The sequence below is a fragment of the Hippichthys cyanospilos genome, chromosome 1 (assembly GCF_059441005.1).
Source record: "Hippichthys cyanospilos isolate Australia breed blue-spotted pipefish chromosome 1, RoL_Hcya_1.0, whole genome shotgun sequence".
NCBI lineage: Eukaryota > Metazoa > Chordata > Actinopteri > Syngnathiformes > Syngnathidae > Hippichthys > Hippichthys cyanospilos.
The window spans coordinates 25421216-25443871 of NC_142369.1; the positions used below are offsets into that span (position 1 = coordinate 25421216).

The 22656-nt window shown below is 40.6% G+C and overlaps 1 protein-coding gene and 3 non-coding genes across 6 annotated transcripts in view; 1 reads left to right on the forward strand and 3 right to left on the reverse strand.

Annotated features, from left to right (window-relative positions):
* Positions 1-21462, forward strand: part of sgsm1a (small G protein signaling modulator 1a) — a 38521-nt gene extending 17059 nt beyond the window's left edge. Inside the window, exons 4-26 of one of the 3 annotated variants that reach the window (XM_088420849.1) lie at positions 1937-2099; positions 2184-2348; positions 2448-2515; positions 4946-5091; positions 5318-5455; positions 5871-5995; positions 6923-6990; positions 7085-7248; positions 7968-8103; positions 8962-9091; positions 9503-9567; positions 10994-11139; positions 12866-12994; positions 13076-13258; positions 14895-14966; positions 15135-15669; positions 15757-16121; positions 16227-16351; positions 18753-18835; positions 18939-19048; positions 19145-19241; positions 19424-19591; positions 20107-21462. In XM_088420849.1, coding sequence (XP_088276975.1) covers positions 1937-2099; positions 2184-2348; positions 2448-2515; positions 4946-5091; positions 5318-5455; positions 5871-5995; positions 6923-6990; positions 7085-7248; positions 7968-8103; positions 8962-9091; positions 9503-9567; positions 10994-11139; positions 12866-12994; positions 13076-13258; positions 14895-14966; positions 15135-15669; positions 15757-16121; positions 16227-16351; positions 18753-18835; positions 18939-19048; positions 19145-19241; positions 19424-19591; positions 20107-20195 — 3470 coding nt within the window. In that variant the 3' untranslated portion in view covers positions 20196-21462. Of the gene's footprint in view, positions 1-1936; positions 2100-2183; positions 2349-2447; positions 2516-4945; positions 5092-5317; positions 5456-5870; positions 5996-6922; positions 6991-7084; positions 7249-7967; positions 8104-8961; positions 9092-9502; positions 9568-10993; positions 11140-12865; positions 12995-13075; positions 13259-14894; positions 14967-15134; positions 16122-16226; positions 16352-18752; positions 18836-18938; positions 19049-19144; positions 19242-19423; positions 19592-20106 lie in introns of all 3 variants that reach the window. The other 2 variants (XM_088420836.1, XM_088420842.1) reach the window with 2 other exon arrangements.
* trnav-aac (transfer RNA valine (anticodon AAC)) lies at positions 17848-17920 on the reverse strand. The gene has a single exon. It is a non-coding gene; the product is annotated as a tRNA-Val (tRNA).
* On the reverse strand, positions 18147-18219 carry trnav-cac (transfer RNA valine (anticodon CAC)). Its single transcript has one exon. It is a non-coding gene; the product is annotated as a tRNA-Val (tRNA).
* A 362-nt stretch (positions 21463-21824) lies between the features above and the next one.
* On the reverse strand, positions 21825-21897 carry trnak-uuu (transfer RNA lysine (anticodon UUU)). Its single transcript has one exon. It is a non-coding gene; the product is annotated as a tRNA-Lys (tRNA).
* Between the last annotated feature and the right edge of the window lie 759 nt (positions 21898-22656).

Consider the following 22656-nt stretch of genomic DNA (forward strand, 5'->3'; position numbering starts at 1 on the left):
AATCTTTTGTTTGTAATTAATTTGATAACTAGTTTATTTTCATGACAGTTGCTCAGAGCTTAGGTAATGATGAATCACCGCTCACCTATTTTATAGCTTTGGTCATGTGACTTGGGCTGAAACGAGTCCTCGAGTATTTCCAGTACCTCAGATAGAAAGAAAACTTGAGGTATTTTTTTCTTGCCCTAGATACCAGCTTACTATTGTAAACATAAGAAAAAATATGTCGTCAATTGCAGCAACATTTTTTTAATGCTGGCAACAAACCACTGCGAGAAATCCAATTTCAGAATGAACCCAATAGAATTTAAACCCAAAGAATTTACCCAATAATAAATAAGCATGAATGCCTTTTATTTTGAAATTGTTGTCGGCGGCATGTCAGGGCAAATGACACACGTTTTTCGGATTTTGTATTGTAATTGTTCCTCCTGGGAATCCCGACATACACAACACGGCGTTTTTCTCAAATGACCTTCGATCACCAATTGCAGATGCCCAAAAATAACTCACTGTAATTATACTGACATTGTCTTGTAAGATACCTATTGCCAGTGTTTGGAGGTGTCTCCATTAATTACTGCGTCTAGCATGAATTAGCATCTAGCTAGCAGCGCTCAAGTGCTCCATATCCTCTTGGTGAGAAGAGTCCTACGTTTCAGAGGCAGTTTCATAAACGCGGATGACTCTGCACAATTTGATTCTGACACACTCTCACTGTTGCTGTTCCTATTGATCACGTTTTTAACAAATCAGGCTAACTCAAAAAAGACAAATCAGTCATTTTCATCGCCGGATTCCGAATCAGAGGCCTTAACTGTCTCCAATAAATTTGCTGTTGGCTCATTTCCTATTGACTTTCATCAGAATACTCAAATTTTAGCAATTACAACAATCTGTCATATCACTCATATCCCAAAATAGCCATCCTTTAAAACTAACTAGGGTGATTTTGGACGAACTGTTTGGGCAAATAAAGAATGAGACACAAAAACTTGAACACCAGCTATTTATCAAACTTTGCAATATTGCTCCCTTTACCCATCACGACCTCAATTTGGGATTTCCCGAGGTACACTTTAAATGCTTTGTTTATCTCATAATACCACTCATTATCTTAACTTTTAGGTACATTGAGATTCATATAGCGAATAAAACAACTGTAATTACAGTGGCCCCCGGTTTACGAGATTAATCCGTTCCGCGGTTGGGCTCATAAGGCGAATTCGCCGTATGGCGGGCAATCCAAATCTGTGTTAAATAGCTAATGCGTTTAAAACCTCAGGTAAAGACATCAAAATTGTATATACATATTAAAAATTGGTATCAAAATAGTATAGTAGGTGCTACGTCTACATAATATACATGTATACAATTAAATAACATCTTAAATAAAAAATACATAGATCCAGTCTTTAGCATGCGGCCATTTTGACCGTGACGCCAACCAATAACAGACCAGCATTGTAGTGACGTAAGCGATGACGCGTGTATAGACATATGAGCGCGGATACATCCAACATGGCGGTCACACACACGCACCGACTGCCATCTTGGATGTGTTGCAAGGCGAAAGAAATGTGTCGCAAGGCGAAAGGAAAGGCGTAAAGAGTGGACAAAAAAAACGTCGCAGGTCTCGTAAGTTGAATTAACCGTAAGGCAGGGACGTCGTAGACCGGGGGTCCACTGTGTGATATTTTTCATAGAACACAGTGCACACAATCCGCTGATTTCATGGACATGCAAGTGAAAAGTTATTGTATACTCATTATATATGTTATTATATATTTAATATAAAATGCCAAAATTAGGAGGCCTATGCCACTCAAAACCATTTAAATTTATCGTTAAATCCATGGGCAAAATGCAAGATGTTATTTACGTTCCCCCTGCACAGATGTGTAATAGAGTCATACAACCTTGTGTGCTCAAATAGCTGCGGTGGAGGCATGTGTTTTGCATGGACTCAAACGTCGAGCGGCGGGCTTTCTCCGAAGCAACAAAATAGCCGCCCTGTTCATGAAGGTGGGCAAGAGCTTCCCCCCGGCTGAGGAGCTGTGCAAGAAGGCCCAGGAGCTGGAGCAGATTATCGAGACTAAGTAAGTGAGAAAGAGACAGCAGATGATTTCATGTTGCTTCTGGCACTTCCTTATTTCTCTGAAACTTGTGATGTCTACTCGCAGACGAAGCCAAAGTTTGCAAAGTCAGGACAGCATACGCAGAATGCCTCGACTTCCCAGCCTGACTCCTAAGGCAATGAAGAACCTATGGATTCGGACGGCTCTTTTCGAGAAGGTGCTGGACAAGATCGTCCTCTTTCTGGTGGAAAACAGCAGGTGCATTGCAAAGTATAAAATGTCGTGCTTTTCAGCTGTGTGTATGAGTTTTGCAGGAATCTTCTGTCCCCCCCACCTACCTGATCCTCTTCCCATTTATCTGTCTTCCAGTAAATATTATGAGAAAGAGGCTGTTCTAATGGACCCTGTAGATGGACCTATCCTTGCATCTTTGCTGGGTAATTTGTGACTTTATTAGCAAGCTTTTTACGAGAGTTTTCCAACAAACATGTATTTGACTCGTTCATACATGAAAGTCTCAATGCCTAAGCTCAGACTAAAAGTGTTTTTGTGTATCCTTTTCTGTGGTGGTAATTATGCCTCCACAGAAGCCTAAAAGTGTGTGTGAATCACACTAGGACCCTAATTTCAGATTTAATCAGGTTCATGCTGATATTCCTGGGGCATCGAGATAGAATCTTTCAAAAAAAAAAACCTTTCATCATAATGATGGTAATATTGCCCCGTTTTGATTGGAGACTTTCAGAGAGGTTTTTATTTTAAAAACTTTTAGGCTACTGTATATTATTGTCATGTAATATGGTATTGGGCTGCATTGCATCACACAGCTTTGTTCGAGCTATGTCAAAAAAATTCCAGGACTAAAACGATATGCAGTATTTCAAACCCAAACACTAAGTTGTACCTGTCTTCTCTGCAATACCTCCAGCATCCTTCGCAAAACCTTTGACACGGCCATCTTGAGCTTGTCATCCTCATCTTCACAACACGTTGCCCTTACCAACCCCTTGATATTGAAAAATAAGAAAAATATTGCAGGAAAGAAAAACATTGCTCCAGCGTCTCGGCCCGGAACCATTGAAAACTGATTATCAATGGCGTGAATTGTCCTGCCGCAACTCTCTCTTCTAGTACACTAAACGAAACAGAAGTCGCAGAATCTCTCTATAAACATGTTGATTGATCATCTGGCCGATTATTAAAGCGGAAAATTCATATTTTGGCGTTGACTTTTTTTTTTTTTTAACACCAGTCCTAGAACTTTTCTGGTACACTCATATTTTCTATTTTCCAAAATATAAGCAACACTCGTTATACTATGATGCACTGCATCTTTATTCCACTGTGAAATACTGTACGTACGGCCACAAAATACCTTACGTATACATGAAAATCTTTCTGGATGTGTTAAAATGAACATTACACCATGGTCCAAAATATTTTGCAGTAGTTATTAGGCTACGACATCAGCAGGAAGGTGTCAAGTCATGCTTTTCAGATCCCTGAGGGTGTGAAAATGACTTCTGAAAAGTACCGAGTTTTTGAACAAAAGGGAAACGTGCTCTTCGTAACAAAGCTGTCTTCTGCATTATCATGCTCCTCCTCATTTTAAAAGGACTTTATCACGAGCTGCTATGACTGACATCAACTTTTTGAGTTGGTCGCACTTTCTCGTCGAGGTAAAAAAGTCGTACTTAATTTTACAGTGGTCTCAATTTGGACACCGTGAATTTATAATACGTTAAGCTTGAATGTGACTCAAGATATGATATTGATTAAATATCCTACTGTGACAAGAACTATCTGCAAATAGCACTAGCTGGCAAAACAGGTCAAATATCTTATATAACTTAAGATTGGAAAAAAAGCTTTTGCTTTTATGTGAACATTGTTATGGAGAGGGGCCAGCTCTTATTGTGCCGTGAGGTCCTCCAGTGCAGTGTTTCCCAACTAGGTGTATGTGAGCACATTGCTGGGGTTACATAAACCCCACTCTTGCTCAGATGAGCGATGAAAATAAAATAAAACGGCATACCATGGCTGTGACTACTGTTCTCAGGGTTTCAACACATCTTTAAAGGAGACTGATTTAAAAGTGCTTCAGTTTTTTTCTAGTAAAAAGAGAGAACTTCACGATGCGGCCCCATCCTCCCCTCAACTGAATCCTATTGAGAATCTTAGAAGCATCCTCAAATATAAGATCTCTGAGGTGGGAGGCAGTAGCAGAAGATCTATAAGAGTGGGTGGAGGTTTCACATTCGGATAGCTACTCTCGAAGGCTATTCTGACAGCCTGCAAAGAAATTCAATGAGAAACCAACAAGAAGTCACAAGTTCAATGAATGTGAGAATTGTGAAGCTGTATAATTTAGAGAAGCACATTTGAAGTTTTTCATCAAATTAAATAAATAAATACTTTTGTCATATCCTCACGAGGGTCGCGGGCGTGCTGGAGCCTGTCCCAGCTCTTTTTATTTTACAGCTGATGACTTGGAAATGTCATTTGCATTGATCATCCATCCATCCATTTTCTATACCCCCTTATCCTCATTAGGGTTGCTATTGCCTATCCCAGCTGTCTATGGGTTCAGGGGACACCCTGAACTGTTTGCCAGCCAATCGCAGGGGAAAGAGGGACGAATAACCACGCACGTACCCAATGACGCCAAAGGACAATTTAGAGTGTCCAATACACCTGCCAATTTCCATTCAGGAAATTTTTATTTGCATAGTAATTTAGAACACAGTATCCAAATTTGCTTACAGTTTAGTCTATATTGGTTCTCATGCTGTTGTGCAGATAGAACCAATAAAATATGTTTGTAACGTGTTCACGTAATGGATCTTTATTCACCTTACCTGTGACAGTGGGACCTTGCGCTTTGGAGTATACAAAGATGAAGACAGCCGACCACTTCTGGACGGATCCCTCAGCTGACGAATTGGTGCAAAGGCATCGCATCCACAGTGGTTACTGCAGGCAGGACTCGCCCACAAAGAGGCCTGCATTGTGTGTACGTAAACATTTGGGCACGCCTCTATCTTTATGTCACTTTTTGGCAAACCGCTTTGAGTCTCCCGTGTGTGCGGCTGCGTGAGGTTCGAATGAATCTTTTGTGGTGTGGGTCAGGACAAAACATTACATCAAACATTTACATTTGACTCAGCAGGTAAATGAAACATTCTGTGTTGGCATAGCATGTGTTTTTAAGCAAGTCTATTGAAGAAATCATATTTCAGATCCAGAAGCGTCATTCCAGCAGCAGCATGGACGAGCGTCCCTCTCCCTCCCCATCTGCACGCGACTACGTGGAGTCACTGCATCAAAACAACAGGGCCACGCTGCTTTTTGGCAAAAACAATGTGCTCGTTCAGCCGGTCAGTGTTGATGAAAGATTATTTAGATCACATTGTGTTATATTCATACTGTGTGTGTGTGTGTGTGTGTGTAACATTTCGGTTATTTTGGTATTTTGTATAACTTTATTCACTGGATAAAACTATTGAGAGCTATTTGCGTGCTACACCTTACTTCAGGTTTAATGAAAATATTCAACAAAAGTGTCCGTTGTAATGATTTTAATACAAGACCGGAACATTTTCAAGTCTAAAAATTTGAAAAATATTCTTAAAATGTTTTCCACAAAAATAAGTTAGTATTTTGTTTTGATTTTTGATGCCACTATTGTCCCTTTTTCTGCAAATGAACATTTTCTCTAAATATTGCTGGAGTGCTGGAGCGAGGTTCGAAAATGTTGGTCTGTTTCAATGAAAATCTTCACGGCCGTTACAGAGGGACGACATGGAGGCTATCCCGGGTTACCTCTCCCTTCATCAGACGGCTGACCTCATGACACTGAAGTGGACACCCAATCAACTTATGAATGGATCCGTTGGCGACTTGGACTACGAGCGAAGGTGGGGATGTGTTTGTGTGTGTCTGTGAGTGAAAAAAAATCTCGGATTAGTGCTGCGGCTAACATGTATTTTTGGTATTCGAATATTCACCGTTATCCTTACTGGTTTACAGCTAGCTCTAACGCAATCCGAGTTACCTGTAAACAATTTCAATGTCAGCATTACTAAGTCGTTTGTTAGCACCCTTCATTGGCGATTGCGCATCATTTAAGAACAACCTTTTGTTGTTTTTCTTAGGAGCAATAGTTGCAGGAGAAAGACTGGCCAAGTTGTTATGTCGCAATACACTAAAGGGAACAATTTCCAAATTAAAGTGTACCAAGGCATTTGTTTCCATAAAATGTAGTATTGTTTTGTAAGCTAAGGTTGAATTTAAATTTGGCCTTCTCATCGTGTTACCGGCGTTTTTTTTGTTTTGTTTTTCACTCCTATCCGGAGCATTCACAATTGTTGCTGCAATCGGCTTGAAACATTTCTTTTAAAAAGTATAATAATAAGCACTCATCCGGGGAAAGAAAAACAAAATTTTTTTTTTTCAACCTTGGTAAATGAATTACTCGGGGAGTCGTTCGAGCTCAAGCTAGGATGCGATGATACTCTGCTTTTACTGAAATGTTTGAACACTGGGTTGTTTCTGAATAATTCAGTAAGTCTCAGTGACTGTGTATGCAGAGTAAACACAGCTCATCTAATTAGGCTTATTTTCTGCAGACCTGCAGGTGGTTTATTGACCGAGACACTGTCAGACCAACTGGCAATGTAATATTCCTCTGTCTGTGCCGGCGTGTTTGTGCGTAACTGCTTTCTTTTACTAAAGGGTTTGATTGTTGGCTCATGGCTTATCCCATTGCACAAGCTTGACTGTTATTACATCTGATTTAAAAAAAAACTGAACTAAATTGTTTGTTTTTACTGGATGGATTGCAGTGTGTACTGGGACTATGCTATGACAATCCCTCTTGAAGACATTGTGTACCTGCATTGTCATCAACAAGGTAGGCCCAGGAAATCAAAATGTTCCTTTGAGGTTCCTGTTTGTTTTTTCCAACCGAGCAATGAAGCGCAATGGTAAAAATATTTCTTTTGCAGTGGACAGCGGCGGCACGGTGGTGCTGGTCAGTCAAGACGGCATCCAAAGGCCTCCACTTCGTTTCCCGAAAGGAGGCCACTTGCTTCAGTTCCTCTCCTGCTTGGAAAACGGCCTGCTTCCGCACGGTCAGCTGGATCCTCCTCTCTGGTCTCAGAGGGGAAAGGTCAGCACTCAAATGACTCATATTACCTACCCATTGTTATAACGGAAAGACACACACGCTCAATCATCTGTCTGATCAATAAACCGGCAATATATGAAGTGCACAGCTGAGGACTCTTTGAATTTATGTTCTCACGACACGCACCGGCGCACGTGATGAAGTTGACTTTGTTTTATGGTGTGCGGCGCAAGCAAAGGGAATAATAGAAAACACCCATGCTTGTTTGACGACTATGAATAAGAATGAGCATTGCAGACACTCGATATCTTAAATTCACATGAACGAGTTGGTCTTCTGTCTTTTTTAACTTTGTCAAAGAGGTTTAGTTTTCATCCGTGCGGGTTTGTCCATATTTCTGTTTTTGGCATGCAGAACATAATCAAATCATTCAAGAAAGCAATTTAAACGCAAGAGCATGATGTGACGATGTTTAATATCAGTCAAGTTCAAGCTTTTAGTACATTTTCTTCCCTTGGATCAAAAGGAAGTTATGGAAAAGTCCCCTTAGCTGTTAGCTAGCCATCATTGATTTCTTCAACGACAAATCTTTTACATTCATTCATTAAAATCTCAAAGACATATTTGATGTTTTTTAGGAGTCCTTACAGTCAATTCCAAGTACTCGGTTATATTTTTTTCTTTTTAAGTATTAGGCTAAAGAAGTTTCTAACACTGGCTGGTACAAAATGACTTAGTTTAATTTGATTTCCTGGTTACAGGGGAAGGTGTTCCCAAAGCTGAAGAAGAGGGTTCCTCAGGGATCTGGATCTACAGATTCTGTCTCAGATAAGGAGGAGGAAGAGGCCACAGACTATGTCTTCCGCATCCTCTTTCCAAATAGCCTGTCAGACTTTGGTGAGACTCATTCATTTTACAAAGCTTCTATCTTTCGCATTTTATTGAAAGGCACTTGTAGGCTGGTCACCTTTGTGTGACATCATGCTACACGTGATCTCCTTACTCGTAAGTATTGCGTTCTAACATCATGATTTAGTGAGATGATCAGTCGTACCGTCACTGTCAGCTCATGCAAGTGATTCCTTTTGTCTTGGATTTGTAAATATCTGCGGAATATTTTTTTCTGAAAAGAACCCCCAAAAACATTGGGTGTAGGTTGAGTGTTCTGCACCCACCTATAATTCAAAGTTTGTCTTCAAGAGGTCCTTGTTCCAAGAAGGCAACTATAGTGCTGTCATGTCTGGACTTGTGCGGCCGGCTTCAGTTTGATCGGCTTTCATTCCCACCGTTTAATATCCTGCTGACTTGCCTTGTGCCTCTGGTCAAGCTCATTGACGTGACCCAACAATAAAACTTCACTAACTCCATCCTATTGCCTTGTCACACCTTCTTTCATGCGTTACGACAGCGTAGCCTTCAATTAAGTGGAGGACTGACAAGTGACAGATTGATTACATGCGCTCTGCTGGGAAAGGATTTTCCTTGCTTGATCCCCTTTGCTCTTTTTATGTACGCAGTTACTTTGTTTGCCGTTTTCAGCCTGTAAAATGATGTGCGTGAAAAATGTTTTCTTTTATTTATGATCCACGGCTCAAACAACTTGGAATTTTAAGGTCTTTGTGCATTGAACAGCACAATTTCCTCTCAGATGAAATTATTCGCCCATCTTACTGCTAATGCCCTTGCGCAGGAAGCAATTATATGTTGACAGTGAAAGTAATGATATGTGTGTGTGTGTGCGTGTGCCTTCTGCAGTGACTCCACCAGATTTGATGGACCAGAGCTCTGCGATGTGGCATCCCAATCTCAGAAAGTCTTCGTGCTCATCCTGCTCCCAGGGCAGCCTTTCCGACGGGTCCGCGCCCAAAGGGTGCAACCAAGAGAGGTGGGAGTGGGAGTGAGAAATAATCGCATCAAGGCTTCAGATAAGCTTTTACTCGGCTTAAACCAATTAAGCTTCGCCGAGACGCAGTCACTGGCTGGCCACACCTGTACATGCGGAGACAACAGCAGGATGTTGCAATAGGCAGATAAATGTGTGACATTTTCCTCAGTGACATTAGAATGCGTGGGGACAATGAGAACAAGCTAAGCAGATAATATGGTAATTGGAACTAAGTCGGGGCATTGGGCTGATGTTTTCTATACGACGGCCCGAGTTAGTTAAAGAGCTCCATTATCCTCCGCCCGGGTAATCGATCTGACGTCAAGATAAATGCATATATAAAAGTGCACGTATCATTCAGGGTTATGTAAACGTGACCAGAACTGTGACATTGTTCTACTTTCTCTTCAGGACTCCTCTCAAGCTGCTATGTGACAACATGAAGTATCAGATCATCTCTAGGGCATTTTATGGCTGTATGTGAACTTTTTACTTCACACGAGTCACCTTTCCAGTCGAATTGTGCGCCTCAAAAAAGTCTGTTGACACCAGGAAAAAGCAGACGTGAAACAATGGAAGAAGGTCACGTGGTCTGTTGAGGTTGGGAGTAGGGGAGTACTCGACACAAGGAACAATGAGACAATGGAAAAAGGTTATGCGGTTTATCAGTCAGTCCTGATTGTTCCACAATAATGGCCATGCGGTGAGAAAAAAGATAATAACGAAGAATTCTTTTCTCACAGGTTTTGCTCTGATAAAAGATAATAACGAAGAATTCTTATCAGAGCAAAACCTGTGAGAAAAGAATTCTTCATTATTATCTTTTATCAGAGCAAAACCTGTTCACACCCTGGATGAGGGTTGTGCAATCCATCCAAGTATCAGTAGGTCCGATACTAAAGTCAATATCGTTTTGATAAAAAGAATTCTTCATTTTTATCCTTCATCAGGGCAAAACCTGTTCAACAGTATTGCATTCACACCCTGGATGAGGGTCGTGCACATCAATCCAAGTATCCGTAGATCCAATACTAAAGTCAATATTGTTTTGTGTCAATACTAAATAGTATCAAGTCTTTACACGTATTCATGCATTTATTCATTTTGGTTTCTCATGGGTCCCTCGCAATCCCTTTTTATTGCATGCACATGGGACAAACTTGCTACCCCACCATTCTATAGCTAATATCATTTTTATTTTCAATATCGTTTCATCTAGTTTGGGTACAGCTAGTTGCTTTTCATGTATTTTTGATTCACATTTTAGGTTTACTTGCGTGCAGTCTTGCTTTGAGTCCAATTTCCATGTCTGCCTCCCCATGTTTCTTTATTTGTTTGTTTTTTGCAAGACTTTAATAATAATGTGGCATGGCTAAGAGCTCAACAAGAAAGTTTAATTTGGAAAAAAAAACATGTTATTAATAGTACAAAGGATTCCAACTACAATAATGTTTTACGAACCTAACAGTACTTGTCATCCATATCTGTATCGGCGATGCTGGCATCGGTTTTTACTTGGTATTGATCATTGTCAAAATCTTAGGTATGTTTGCAGTTAGCGTCTACGTATGTAGTTCCTAATGATACGGTATATTGAAATGCATTCTAGCATCAAAAAATGCGTCATTTATCAGTAACTCCAATATGCCGTTGATAAAAGCTGAATTGAACGAGGGCGGACACCACTTGTCAGCGGGGCATATCATAATCTGAGGTGCGGTGTGTTTTAGAACTATTGTTGTATCTGTAACACTGCCTTTTTCTCTTGTTAGTATACTTGAATGGCATCGAAGACTGGCCTATCAAAATGCACTGACACACACAGACAGTATCCACCATCTTTAAAGCAGCGCCCCCCTTATTTTAACAAATGACTGAATAGTGTCCCGTTTGCTCAACCAGGGCTGGCCTACTGCCGTCACCTGTCCACCGTGCGCACTCACCTTTCGGCTCTCGTCAATCACACCATCGTGTCGCCGGACGTGCCGTACGATGCGTACAAAGGACTCACTTCGGATGTGTGGAAGATGTTCCTGCAGGATTGTAACGTAAGCCTTCCCATGAATTTCCCATTAAGCACTCACAAACTGATGTCCCCTTCAAGCCTCTCCCTCCCTCCCTCCCTCCTCACTCTCCCTTGCTTGCCAATCAGCCATCTCACCCATGCTCATTCTCTGCTAATTATGTTGCTCACATCATTAGTCTCGCAGCAGCAGTATGCATGGAGCGTTGCTAATGACTCTGCCAGTATAACTGTCCACATTGGAATTGTACATCAGCTCTGTGAGTCTTTGAAGCGTGTTCATTGCTCATGAAATTAGCATGCTATAGATAATCTTTTTTTCCATTGTGAGGAAATTCCATTTAGCACAAAATAACAATGACTGAAGGGTCCGTGTACCTTGCGCTCACCCTGTTTCCAGTTCTGAAACGCAAAACAAAAAACGGGGCGTTTTTCTTTTTTCAGTCATTGTTTGGTTTAAAATAGAAAATAAAAGTCTTTTTCCATGAAAATACAACAATGAAATTTGATATTCTGTTGTTCTTATATTGTATTTTTTGTTTTGTTTTATTTTCCCAGATGAATTTGAAGAATCCGTTATATGTTAATCCGAAATGAAAAAAATGCCGGACATTTCGAAATCACTCTTCAAAAAAAAAAAAAAGGGAGGTAAACAGGACGCCGTGTTCTAAGGCTTCCCTAGCGGTAGCGCTAGCATAAGCAGGTTGAGTGTGATGACGTCCCTCGAACCTTGTAGAAATTTAATGCTTTAAATCTCTCACATGCGGACGTTTCCACCAATTCCTTCGGTGTGCAGAGAGGATGTTCTGCAATGAGAGTGAGGCGACTTTTGCACAAATTTCCGGAAGGGCTATTTACCGACACAATTAGGGAATGCTATCAACAAGGCAATAAATAGTGCGGTAAAGCCATCCTCCACTCGAAAAGACCAAATGAAGCCAGCCACGTCTATTTTTTTCAACCTAGGCATTCGGAAAATGTCCGCCGATAAGAGGCGGCACTTAATGAGCTGTCTGTTAATTTACATGAATATGCCGATTTGAAATGAACTTGTTTTCATTCATCTCAAGATTGAAAGGAAGCTAGATGGACTGGAGCTGGGTGCGGCATACCACGGAGTGGGCAAGCGAGGGAGTGGGCACGAAGCACGCATGCGTGGCGGCAGAAAAGAACTTTTGAAATTGAAAATATGGACCTCAATTCATTTGGGGATTTCGGTTTATGAAATAAAATAGAACTAACTCAGGTCAATTATTTGAATTTTAATCGCAATCTCGATATTGGCTGCCACAATTAATTGAGGTGATCCCCGGCGATATTAACATTGAAAAAGCCGGCTACCTATACATGTCAAATCAAGCACTTTGTCATCCTCTTCATTATTGTTTACTTGATTTGTTTTAGTTTATTATTATTATTATTTGTAAGTATCAATCCTTGAAGCCTTGTTTGTATACAGCTTGTTTAAAAAAAAAAAAGCAATAAACCTGTTTGACCAAACATGATGAATAATCGTGATTGATAATTGTGATTTGAGTATTGACCAAAATAATCGTGATTATTGTTTTAGACATAATCGCGCAGCCCTAAATGAATGTAAGGCGCACACACGGACCTGAAGCATTAAAGCAGTGAAAACAACTTTAGACTTTCACATGTATCGTTTGAAGACTAAATGCACATTTGAGTGAAAATAAAAACATACTTGTTTTTGTCTGCAAAAATGACAATAAATATCGTTTTGTTTTCAGACCTACCAGGAGCAAGAGCTGCTTCGTTTGGTCTATTTCGGAGGTGTGGACCCATCTTTGCGTAAGGAAGTGTGGCCATTTCTCTTGGGGCATTACCAATTTGGAATGTCTGAAAGTGAAAGGAAGGAGGTGAGACATTTTTCACAACGAAGGCTTTTGTTCCCTGCGCAAATCTTTTTTTCCACCCTGACACTTCATTTGTGACCGCAGGTGGATGAGCAGGTGCGACTGTGCTACCAGCAGACCATGCGTGAATGGCTCGGCTGTGAGGAGATAGTTCGGCAGCGGGAGAAGGAGCAGCACGCGGCGGCTTTAGCCAAATGCTCTTCGGGGGCAAGCATGGACAGCACAAGTTCAAAGATGGTCCATCACGACTCAACCGTCAGCAATGAGGTGACACAGCTACAAGCACGGAAACCTAATTCAATGGCGTTTCAAAGTTAAACTTGGTTTGGCCAGAAGAATTCTTTTAAAACGGAAAGTCACGTTTACGTCGTCAGAAATCGTTTGTCACGCAGTACAAACGCAGCAAAGCTGTCAACTTTTATCGTAGAATTGTAGAATTCAAATTGTAGAAATACCATGGAGGTTTGATTGTGTTTTTTCCATACAAATTTGTAGACATGTTCCAAAATAACAGTGCCTCTAGATTGTCCCTCTTTAAAACTGATTAAGATGAGGTTTAGTTTAGTTAACCACATTTCAGGCAGAATTCAAGCTTCGTATTACGGCTCGGGCCCTTTCTGTGTGGAGTTTGCATGTATATTCACAAATTCTCAAAAATATCCGTGCTAATAAGCGGGATAGAAAAGTAACACGTGACTGTATGGACTGTATGGATGAGTATTAGAAAATACCTTTAGTTTTTCACCACTGCAAACACAATAATGAAAACATCCTGTATTTTTTCAAGTACAACTCAAGTTTTTTTTGGGCACAATTTATGGGAGTCTCGCAGTCTTTGTGGGCCTGACCAAGGAGGTAAAGATGAAGCAAGGAGGTGGACTGCATTCAGTCAGACAGCTCCATTATTGTTGCACGATATACCATGTAGAAATGCCTCTAAAGGGAATTTAATCATTAATAACACACACCATGATGTGTTTAATTGGACAGCCATGCTATATGTAACCACTAAAGTTAGGGATCGAGTTATTCTTGGGTTTTTGTAAAATCCACCCAAATTGCAGTAAAAACGGGGGGTCGACAGAGACTCCAGATCGACTTGTACTCGAAAAAATATAGTTTGTGGATTAAACAGTAATACCGGTACTTTCTGACAGTTGAAATGGAAATTGGATTGTTCATTTTGTTAATTATTGTAGACTATGTATCATAATTCTATTTTATTCATTCTATTCATTATAGTTGCAACGATTACTGCGTATTCTCTCTTTTTTTTCTGACTTGACAAACATTTGCAGAATTTCAGTGCATTTACATTATTGCACTGTCACTTTGAATTCATGTCGCGTTTTTGAATAAAACAGGTGGACATAAGAACATGTTATTATTCGAATCATTGATTAATCCACAAAATAATCGACAGATTATTTAAGTATTAATATAATTGTTAGTTGTAGCCCTGCTATTTAGTGCACTGCTTTTCTATTCACAATGTTTCAAACTCATAACTGCTCTGTGTTCATTACTTGCAGCAAGACTTCATATCCAACTGTAAATTGTTTTGACAATGATTGCTTTGACTACATGGCTCATTTTTAACACACCTGACAAAAGTTGTTGACTGCCCCCCCCCCTACTTCCCAAAGATGGCTGGGATAGGCACCAGCAAGCCAGTGACCCTAGTGAGGATAAGCGTCTAAAACAAAATGGATGCACGGACGGTGGAAGGGGTTGTCCATTTTATATTAAGCAGGGCTGTAAGCATCTTTTGGATCTAACTAATCAAGTAACTCGCAATCCAAATGATGTCAAAATGAAGTTATCGGTAAAGTAATTGTTACTTTTTACTGTGGCAAGATTTGTCATGCAATGACATCTTGGCCTGATTGTCTTTACCCACCAGTCCCGATCCTCTCAGAGTTCAGAAAGGCAGGGTCTGGCTCGTCTGCAGAGTGACTCCAGCAGCAGCACACAGGTATCACGCTCCCTGCGTTGCACCAACCACACCAACAAAATCTTCTCGTTTCATTGAACTCACTGAGATCAATCCTTCAGATTGCATGATCTTTTAAACTGCATCCCTTCACTCTCATCCCATCCTCTTCCCTGGAGTAGTCTGCTTCCCTTTGGCTTGTTGTTGCAGGTGTTTGAATCTGTAGAAGAGGTGGAGCAAATTGAGACGGAATCTAAGAGTGACGAAGCCAAGCAAGTGGCAAAGTTGACCAACGGGGCACTCCAGAATGGCCCAAGTTCTCCCGACTCAGGGCATCCCTCTTCCCGCAACTTCTCAGTTACTTCCGGCCTGTCGGACGGCTCGCTCAGCACGGAGGACAGCGCAGCACCAGAGGCTGCTCCGAGAGCTTCAGCCAAATCTCAGGATGCAGGTCTGCCAGAGGAGGACAAACACGAGAAGCCCAATGCGACCAAGACCGAAGTGCTCAATCTTGCCGAAGGGTCCAAAAAGACAGAGGATCCCAAAGTAGAGGAATCTCAGTGTGGAGGCGGCTCCTCGGTAGACACCAAAGGAAGAAAAGTGCCTGACAAAGATAGCATGCTCGCTCCGGGAACATGTCCAGAATTGCAAGAACATGCTGAACAAAGACTGAATAACAAAGACGCAAAGAAAACAGAAGAGCGTCAGCCTGAATGGTTCAAAGTGGAAGATAAATCCAGCCAAGGTGAGGCGTCACAAGAGGTCGGAAGAGAAGCTGACGTCAAAAATCCCATAACATCTGAATTTGACAAGACATTGTCATTATCTGCAGACACAAGGGTCTCGAGAGCAAGAGAGGCCTACTGTGCCTCTCAGAAGGCAGACGCTCAGGTCCTTACTGAGTCTGACGAGTCTCCCTCAGCCATCGAGATGGAGGAGATTCCTAAAGCTAGTGTTTCCATGGTGCCCTGGAGCGGGAAAGCTCGCTGTGAGCCCTTGTCTTCCTCAGAGGACTTCGCCCCTTACACGTATGTCAGACCGGAGGGGGGCCGGGAAAAGCCCAGTCCAGAAGGGACCGAATCCATCTTGTCTGAGGAGCCGGAGATGGAAAGCCTCGACCCTCATTTTGAGTCTGCAGATGGTTGTGCAGATACAGTGGATGCCAGCTCTCAACAATCTGCTGGGTGTCCCTTCTCTGTATGTATCGCTCTTTTCTAAGAATCCAATAATAGTCACTGCCTTGACTCCAAGTCTACAAATTAACTGGTGAGTTATGCATGTTAAATGTTCTGGTTCTTTCAGCAAGAGCTTTTAGACTTGTATACGTTGAATTTGCATCGCATTGAAAAGGACGTACAACGCTGTGACAGAAACTATTGGTACTTCACTCCTGCAAACCTGGAAAAGCTCCGAAACATCATGTGCAGGTACAGCAGCGACAGATGCCATTACTCATTGTAGAAATTAGTAGGGAAATTAGTATCTTTGTTCAAAAACAATATGCAGGCATTTTTTCACACTATACCTGAAAAATATGTCAAGCCAATTGTATGTCAAGATTGTAAGGCGAAATCGTCATATATACATATTAATAATTGGTATCAAAATAGTATAATAGGTGCTACGTATATATAATATAAATGCATAGAATTAAATAACATCATAAATTAAAATTATAAAATTATTAAAATTATATAGATGGCTGCACATGGATCACTTTACTCATCAGACCCTGATGAAACAAAACAACATATACACAAAATTTACACAGAACAACTATGTGCTATTATTAGCCATGTTGCAAGACGTTAGTTTGGTTTATGATCATTTCTCCTTTAGCAGAATAAGGCATCTGATCTCAAATGCATGCAAATAGCTTGCTCATTCATCCATCATCAGGTCTCATCGTTTTACCCGACAAATGCAGTTGTTTGCTCGTATGAAAATTATAAAGCAAGCTGTCTACAGTATGCACTTTTCATCAAGGTTTTATAAAGGTTTCTGAACTACAAAAACAAACAATCCACTTCTACAGTAGTATCCCAGAGACCAAGCCAGGACGAAGCCAGAATAAGCAGTAGGCCACAATACTGTTCAATTGTCACACTCTTATTGAGGAGAAAGTACTACCACTACTACCACTACTACTACTACTACTACTACTACTACAAAGGTTGCACTACTGCTACTACTACCGACGATGCAGAGAAGCGAGGAGAGATCCAACGAACTTGAAAAGCAAGGCCCGCGTGGACGGCTGTCCCTTTGTGTTGTTTTCACTGAGCAGTTACCTCAAGCTTGCCCACTTTCTGGTCATAACTGAAAGTGAAGTGGACGGCGCACTTTGCATAAAAGGAATGCCATTAATGGATGAAATTGAAAAATACGTTATAAAGAAAATGTGTTCCATTCAGGCTAAACATCGCCCTGTTTTCCTGGGTAAACATAACTTATTGTAGCTACAGTATGCTATCATTGTAAGCAGAGAATTGCTCATCAAACAAATTGTAGATGTGGTATAATGTCATAACATCACATTGTTTTGTCTTGTTGAGGACTGATGATTTTTGATCACAGCCCTGATGTGTGGTAAGTGCGCTGTTAGCATCAAATCTCTTGAGTTGTAATCTATCTTTGCTGACATTATCAAAGAGGATAGAAATACAACCCACACTCTCAGCTAAATGGAGTGAGTGTTGAAACGTAGTAAGTTGGTTGGGTGTTACCATCATAGCTGTTGTTTCTTGACACACTCTTCCTTCATTATCAGTATCAATCCCCACCAATGACTATGCATTTCAGTTAAGGTAGGGAATAGCATGTCATTATGTAATTTTACATTGAACATATTTATACAGTACTAATTTAGTAGTTTCGTCTGCGTGTGTGTATGAATCTGATTTTGGAAAAAAAAAATCAAATGTGTTTCCGCCCGGTTTCGAACCGGGGACCTTTCGCGTGTTAGGCGAACGTGATAACCACTACACTACGGAAACCTACCCTCGAAATAGCCGACATGCTAGCTAAAACCGGCCTAGTGAATGATACAAACTTATCGAATGTGACAGAAAACCGACAGTTGGGTTTTGGTTTGTCATCGCCTAATGGCGATCACCCGGTAGTAGTGGCAGCCTGTCATTACACACACCGGGAATATAGTTATCAAGTACCCTCAAACGATCGTATGATATATGAGTGTGCTTGTGCGTCAAAAAAAAAACATGTTTCCGCCCGGTTTCGAACCGGGGACCTTTCGCGTGTGAGGCGAACGTGATAACCACTACACTACGGAAACCGATGCGGATGATTTAATGCTGTACACCTATCATGATAAACGTATATTTTAAATTACAATTATTGGGATTGTCCCAGTTGCTACGAATGAGATAATGTATGTGCACACATACTGGATAATGAAGGCTGAAGTACAAAAGCACATTGTTGTTTCATCGTGTCCAAATTGAGATATGTTCAATATCTGTTGGACTTGTGTTTATGTACAGCAGCTACATTTTTGTTCAAGTGCAAATTGAATTGTGAATATGTGTTGGTGGGCTTCCTGGTTTGCCCACAGAGCACAACAACTAACAAAGCAAATTGCTGAAAAATGCCACTTTCAAGCTGAAATCACACCAGATTTAGTCCCAAGTCATAATATGAGCTAATGGCTCCTGACTTGACGGAATTTGATTCGAGTTGTGCTATTCATTAGAACTACCGTATCTTCAGCATGGACTTGAAGGTTAAGTAGGCGAAGGGAACGGTGGGTGTGGCTGGTAAAGGCAGCGAAATGATCTTCTGATCCCGTTCTTGGCTGTGCATTCGCAGCTACATCTGGAGGCACCTTGACATTGGATACGTTCAGGGTATGTGTGACCTACTGGCTCCGCTTCTCGTCATCCTGGATGACGGTGAGTCATCTCGATCCCGCGAAAGCACCTCTTCTCTTTCCTCGTGTGCTTTCTGGCCCCGCCACTTTTTTTCCCCCATCTATCTTTTGTCTGTGTGTTTCAGAGGCCATGGCATTTAGCTGCTTCACGGAGCTGATGAAGAGGATGAATCAAAACTTTCCACACGGAGGAGCGATGGATACGCACTTTGCCAACATGCGCTCTCTGATTCAAGTAAGGCAGCCTAAAAGCCAGAACAAGTGGGGAGAAAAAAAGAAGAAGAAATTGAATTTCTTTTGATGATTTCAACGCCTGCTTTGCATACTGTAGATCCTGGATTCCGAGCTTTTTGAGCTGATGCACCAAAACGGAGACTACACCCACTTCTACTTCTGCTACCGTTGGTTCCTTTTGGATTTCAAGCGAGGTAAACACTTCATACGTTTCACCAGTTTGGGGGCAGCGGGAGATGTCAATGTCAAGCAACTGGTCTTGATAGCCTGACATGCAAAAGGGGATTTTGCACTACGATTTCCGGTGGCAACATACTGATCAAATCAATCCAAACACAAATTGATCTCTCGGCACTTAATTGGCTTTTCCTTGCAGAGCTGGTCTACGATGATGTCTTTGCAGTCTGGGAAACCATCTGGGCGGCCAAGTTTGCCTCATCCAGCCATTTTGTCCTTTTCATCGCCTTGGCGCTGGTGGAGATCTACAGGGACATCATCCTGGAAAACAACATGGACTTCACTGAGATTATTAAATTCTTCAACGGTAAAACATGAGGCTTTAAAGCTGCTCGCTGGATCGAGCAACACCAGCGTCTTTGAGGGGCCGCACCGCAGATTTTCCGTTGTTCTATTAAGCTAATATATAACCAAATAATCGCTAGAACAAATTTGAAACTAATTAGACTACCTCATTTTATCTTTCCGTCATTGACGAAATCTATTTTCTGAATGAGAGAAATTTGATTATTTTAGACTTAATAATGCGAGACGTCTAGGATTTGGTCATTGCGTGTGTGATATTACAGTATTAGATTACAGTTATAGTACATCTAGTTGCAATCATATACTGTATCTCCATGCCTCAGTACGTTCTTATTTGAATATACATGACTGCTGACCCTTACACGCTACATTTTGCCTTTGCTCCAAAGTCACTTAAAATACGCTTCAACTCCCAGTCTAGAAGATGCAATAAAAAAATATATATATATAGAAGTGTCTTTTGGAAGTTATATTCAGCATCAAATAATATTTAACAAACATGGTCTTGTTTTTCAGAGATGGCGGAGCATCACAACATCAAGCAGATTTTGACCTTGGCGAGAGATCTGGTGTACAAGGTGCAAATGCTGATAGAGAACAAGTGATAGTGATGCGTGTCTTTTTCCTTCCAGTCATGTGTCATCATTTGTAGCAGAGTCACATGCACACGCGCACACACACACACACACACGTTCTTCTCTATTACAAAATGCCTTGACTGTCATTGGTCGCTGCCTTGATCGAGCCCCAATGCCTGTATGCTCCTCTATGTTACTTGTGTAGTCAACAGGTCTATGATATTATCCTTTATAGAGTGACCGTCAGTATCTGCAAATGTGTTTTACGTCAAACCTTTTAAGTGTCAATGTTAATCGAAACAGATTTAATCATGCTGCAGATTTAATCCAGTTGCACATTTCAAAACAAAATGAAGACGGAATATCAAACTATTTTGAACCACAACTTATTTATGAAGTACAGTGTGTTGCTTAAACTTGTTATATAACCGATGTTTACATGATGTTTAGAATATAAACTTCCCGCCTTCTCCTCTCATGTGCAGGAAGGAACGAATGAGTGGATGTTAACCTATTTAGAGTTGAGTACCACATCAGTGATTTTATATCGACAGTGTTTCCAAATGTCCTAAGCTGCCTTTCTGCCTAAAAGGATGTCCTTGTTATGCGTGAATTGTTACTTGTGAGATAATCATTCATCAAATCATGGTCTGATATTTAAATTCTTACATTTCCCACAGTCATCAGTGTTCTTTTGGTTTCGATTTTGTTCTGGAAACGGTTGTGTAATTTATCTCTTACGCCACTTGGATTTTTGTATTGTTTGTTTTGTGTTGATGCAGAAATTTCATAATTCTTATCAGCAAGGGTAAGACCAGGTACATTGATTTTTTTTTTTTTTTTTTCCCACGTGGACCCGATGAGGTGCAATTTAGAGGTATGTCCATGCATGTCATTTATTTTCAATGTTTGTAAAAAAATATATGATAAAGAACAGCTGTTGAAATGTTTGGGCATAATTAACCATTGATGACAACAAATACGAAGCATTATGGGCTTTTAACCATTCAGTTGATACTCAAAATGAGTTCATGAATTTTAAGCTTTCTATTTATTGCCTCTGTTATGAATGTGATTAAAAAATGCATTGATGTTTCTTTGTGAATGCAAATTGATGTTGGTAAGCCTACTCTATTGTCTAATTTATTTGCCCTTTTTCCACTGAGACGTTGCTATTTTGAAAAAAAAAAAAAATAGTATTTATTTTGTGCCAGGTTCTGTGTATTGTAAAACATCATATAACGAAAGCCTATATAATATATATTAAATGGTATATGTTATTGTAACATCAGAATTGTCTTTTTATTGACACCTAACAGACACGCAAAACCAATGCATTGTTTATCTGCAAACATTTTCAATTCAAGGAGATACATGAACGTAGGTGACCGGGTTAGCTAAATTTAAAAAAATACACACAACAAAAACGTTTTAAACTTGATCGGCTGCCCACCCTGCAATTACGTTCAACTGCCGTGTTCGACTCTATGGAGATTTACTGTGGCCAAGGCGAGGAACGTAACATTATATCATTCGTCATTACTAATACAATATTGGTGACGCGTTACATATATGTCGCTGGTTCGTTTAAAAGACGGCCCCACGTGAGGTTAAAAGCGGTGCTGCAAAAGTATTTACATGAATTAAAAAACATATCGCCCGAACAGGGACTTGAACCCTGGACCCTCAGATTAAAAGTCTGATGCTCTACCGACTGAGCTATCCGGGCTCTATTCGCACACGTAACCATTTTAAACAAATCAACAAGTGTATACAACATTTGGCTCTACATTTATTTTGAACAGAACGAATTTCAAATAGACCCGCGGATCTAGAATGATTAATTAAAAAAAAAAAAGGTGCAGTGATGGTTTTGCTGCAGACATACGTTGTCAAAGAATACCACCGCTACTCAGCAGAGATTTCGTTAGTTTTAAAACTGATAGGACTGGTTTTCAATGAAACGCACCTGATTTTCAGTTTAACCGTGCCTTCAAGATACATGCAGATACGTTCAACCGGGGAAAGAAACCTGGAAAACTGGCAGGAGAGGGGCCCTCGAGGGCCGAGTTTGGAGACCCCTGCACCTGCAAGACAGTGCCAGCTTTGGCGAATATACTGCATGAATGATGTGGAAGAAAATGACATAAAAAAAATCAAAATACTGCACAAGCATTATACAATGCAGGCTAAAAGACAATAGATAAAGGCAAAACAAATCCAAGCAAACTTCTCAAGGGAATGTTATACAAGACCAACGGTGGCAAATTGGTCGTGAGGCTCTGGGTCCTCCCTGCAACTCATCAAGTTCTGTCAGCGAGTTTCAACATGCATTTGTCGTTATAACTGTTTTCATTAAAATTGTTTGCACGTGTCATATTGTTACCAAATGGTAATTTTTGTGTTTTTACTGATAAATAATATTTTAAAAAACAAACTTAGACGATTATTTTAAGTTGGGGCACTAACGCCTGAGACTTGTGCCGTA